This window comes from Microtus ochrogaster, unplaced genomic scaffold (assembly GCF_000317375.1).
Source record: "Microtus ochrogaster isolate Prairie Vole_2 unplaced genomic scaffold, MicOch1.0 UNK7, whole genome shotgun sequence".
NCBI lineage: Eukaryota > Metazoa > Chordata > Mammalia > Rodentia > Cricetidae > Microtus > Microtus ochrogaster.
The window spans coordinates 426,333-430,447 of NW_004949105.1; the positions used below are offsets into that span (position 1 = coordinate 426,333).

A 4,115-nucleotide genomic window follows, 5' to 3' on the forward strand; every position below is an offset into this window, starting at 1 on the left:
GACTGACTGCAGGAAGAACACCCTCCCTGGCTCTCAGTGCGACTGACTGCAGGAAGAACACCCTCCCTGGCTCTCTTCAGCACATGTAAGTGCAGGCATGGCTGCTTACTTCCTCAGATGGAATGGATCTAGCATGCACCTCATTTTAAAGTAAAGGATGAGCGCAGGCTTACCCATTCGTAAGAGAGAATCCAGCATCCCCGGGCAATCCCCATCAGCACGTTCAGGGTGCGGACAGACTTCCCCACCAGCACGTGGGTGGTGGACTCGCAGACCTCAGGTGTAAACGAGAAGCCTTTTAGTGTGTTCACCACCTGGATGATGAGAGTTTGCTTCCTGTGGACCAGAGAGTCAGCAGTCAGTCGTCACGCTGTGTGTCCCTTAGACAAACAGAGGCTCAGAATCTGGCTTCATTTTAGCTACAGGACTCGCACCTTGGTTTCTTTACAAACAGGAGCATGGGATTTAGGGAAACAAGAACTTTTCAGATCTCAATTCCAAGCCCATGAGGCTACCCACGGTGTCTCCAGAGTCACACAGGCTGTACAGGGACACACGGGCATTGGAAGTCAGCCTCCTGACAGCAGTCTACTGTACACCATGCACTTTCATGCATCTCTGACCAGTGTGCACATGTTCTAAACTATGCATGTATGTGCACATGAGCCATGATGTGTGTGGATGGCAGGACAGCTCGTGGGGGTCGGTTCCTTCCTTCTACCATGAGAGATCTAGAAATGAACACCAGGTCTGGTAGTGGAACCTTTGTTCACAAGCACCCCACTAGCTCAGAACCTCAATTATTACTTGCTTATTTTACTTTGAAAACGTAATATTATTGGAGTGTCAAATGCAGTTTTTCCCATTAAAAGAAAAAAAAAGAAGAAAAAAGGACTCTAATTGAATTATCTTTTTAATTTTCAAAGTTCACTAGCATCTTTAACCTGTCATTCTCTTAATGGCTGGTATGCCTTTCTATTTTGTTTTTCAAAATGTTCTTTTGGCATTCTAGCATCCTTACACAGGCCTTTAGTTCCAATCGGCCGCTTCTTTCTCTTCCAGTATGCATGGCCCCTGCCCCAGCACTGTCTGAAAATCCCTAGTGAATCACAAGCTGCAAGAAAGGCCTTCTGGGCCAGGCTGTGGTCTCTGTCAGTGGAGACAGGAGCTTTCTTCCTCTCTGCTGGGGCAGCACAATGGGTGGCCTGCAGTGACATCTCCTAGTGCTTGCTGGCTCCTGAGTCTTATCTTGGGTAAATAGCCCCCCAAGAGCTCAGCCTCCCCCTGTGAAAAGGGCTGACCTAGCTCAACTTCTAATCTTAGGGCTCCACAGAGTGGGTGGAGATGGCCCCTCCACAATCGACTTGGAGACGCTGTGCTTGTTAGCATCTCAGAGAGGATTAAGTTTAGAACTTCTCTTCGGAATATCTGGTCTTGTCTGTTCCAAGCCTGGCAGTTACAGCAGCTCATGAATGTGCTAATTGGGAACAACTGCCCTTTTATGGCCTTGTTAATCAACAGAGAATCAGACCATCCAAGGTCTCAAGATATGTAAAAAGTGTAAGAGGAGAAGGGATCAGGGGACTGCACTGCCGAAAAGAAGAGTTTTCTTTTAAAACCTTTTAATGAGAAAAATAACTGGCTGTCTTTTTTTTAACTTACAGAATAATCAAGGACTTTATCACCTTCATATTCAGTATTTCCAGAGTAGACTATCTGAAGTGTTCATGGCACATCGAAGGTATTAATAACAGTAAGAGGGCACTCGGTGCTTAAAGTGTCAGTGCTTTTGTTTGCACGCCATGGGCAGGAAAAGGAGCCCACCACAAACGTGTTCTACGTGCACATGCTTCCTGCAGCATGTTTTCCCTGAAATGGTTCAGTGTTTTGATGAATGTCTTAAAACCTCAAAACCTACAATTGATATAAAAAAAAATGTGGTTTTCCTCTTTAAGCACAAATTTGAAAATCCGTTGCAAGGAATATAGTACTATATATTTTTGTTGGATGTTCTTTATTGTGCTAAATGTTTAAAGGAGATGATAAGAGCCAGCCAGCAAGCCATTAACCCTTCCACGAGATGCAGAGATATCTGCCTTAGACCACATGGAGAAAGCTTTTTGCCATGGTGTTTCTTCAAGATCTGTAAGAAAATGTTTCAACCCACACTGCTCAGTTTATTGAACATTCATGGGGTAAGGGGTGGAAAACAAAACCATTAGGAATTAAGCAAACAAAGAGGACAACAAAAATAAATAAATAAATAAATAAATAAAATCTCTTAATGCTATACAAAGGACCCAAAAAGCTTTTTGTACTCGACAGCCCACATTTAACTACATTTTCAATTTCTGATGACCTTCTAACCCAATGCTAGTGATATCAAATAAAAGTGATCCAGTCCAGTTCTGTAAATGTCCTGAAGGCACGAAGACCTACAGTATATACAAGGCTAAATTTTTACAATGAATAGAAAGTTATCAAAACAATGAGTACTTACTCAGATGGCATGCTTGTCATGACTAATGTTCTCATTGGCTAGAGATTGCAAAAGAGAACAAAAAAGAAGTCAAAAATATATGAAAATTTTCCCACAGAAATAAACTTTAATAAGTTTTTTGAACAGTTACATCACTTAAACACAAGCATTTAAGCATACACACACACACACACACACACACAGATACACGCACAGAGATACACACACACATATATATATCTCTATATTACTGGAAATAAAACCACCATGGCTGGGAAGGCAGAAGCTTGCAGCAGCTCAATGTGTGTGAACACTCAGGAAGCAGAGATAGATAAATGCTGGTGCTAGCTCGCTTTCTTCTCTTTAGTCAGTCTGGGACCCTACCCAGCCACAATGGACTGTGTCTTCAAACTGTGGGCCTCATGATGAAAAGAACAGTAACTAATCCACTTGTGTGTGAGTGTGTCTGTGTGTGTGTGTGCTGCAGAAAATGTAAGTGTCAAGGAAACAAACTTAGATACATGAGTGCGCTACTCCCCCCCCCCCCCCCCATAATTTGCTGATGTCTTTCAGCCAGTATGTATTCCGTGGGATTGTGTGAATTTTGCAACTGAAGTGAGGAGCCTCACTTGCTCTTGAATGGAGAAAGCGAGGAAGGGAATACAAAGGCCTTCAAGGAGGCGCCTGATACTAAGGGATGGGGCCCAGACACGTACACTTAGGGAACATGGAGATTGAAAATGTTGAGGGAAAATGAATCTAAAAGGTACCTAGAGGAAGAGCTCTGAGGATGAGTTAAGCTAATAGAATACCACTTCCTTCTAGAATATCACACTGATTCCTCTTCTGTACTTCTGATAATCCATATGGAATAACAACAGCACAGCTTTCTGATTGGCTCTAGACACACCCAACATTATTCTTGTTGTACAGAGCATTGGGGACTGCAGACCCTCAGCCCCTGAATTTTCTATGACCTCTTGCCTGCTGAAGTAAACAGCTTGTTTTCCTATGCTTGCAGCTGCTCTGAGCACGAGATCCTCATGAGTTCCTGATAGCAGGGGAGTGGTTTCTAGTGGGTTTGCAGCTGAAAAGTTACGTGAGCTAGGGCATGGCCATTAGTCAAAGAGAGCCCTATATAAGCTGCCCTGGAACACAATAAAAGTGGCATTCTTGTTGCAAGGATGACCATGTCTCTGTCTGTGTGTGTGTTTCAATCTCCAGCCCCTTGCACGACTCGTACCATCGTGTGGTAGACAGGCGGTACGGTCCAGGTGGACTGTACAGCAGAGACTATCATTTAGTGTCATCTCTGACAGGGCGGGGGTCGGACAACCCAGGCAGCCACAGGCCAGGGGTGGGACAGCCCAGGGGCCACAACTGCAGGGAAGGAGCTGCCTCTAGCCTTCTGGAGCTAGGCAATTTGATGCCAGGCATCCCTGCCCCACCTCCCTGCCCCTCGTCCCTGCCCCACCTCCCTGCCCCTCATCCCCTGCCCGCCACCACTTTTATTTCTTCCTTCACAAGGATTTAAATCCAGCCACGTCATCTCTGGAGTGACCACATGGGTTTAAATCCAGCCAAGTCATCTCTGGAGTGACCACATGGGTTTAAATCCAGTCACGTCATCTCTGGA

The 4,115-nt window shown here is 44.9% G+C and overlaps 1 protein-coding gene across 2 annotated transcripts in view; it reads right to left on the reverse strand.

The window, feature by feature from the left end:
- Mcph1 (microcephalin 1) overlaps nt 1–4,115 on the reverse strand; it is a 124,524-nt gene that overhangs the window by 59,059 nt on the left and 61,350 nt on the right. For both annotated transcript variants that reach the window (XM_026788815.1, XM_026788816.1), the window contains 2 exons: nt 2,501–2,538; nt 174–336 (listed from right to left, as the gene is read on the reverse strand). In XM_026788815.1, coding sequence (XP_026644616.1) covers nt 174–336; nt 2,501–2,538 — 201 coding nt within the window. The remainder of the gene's footprint in view (nt 1–173; nt 337–2,500; nt 2,539–4,115) is intronic.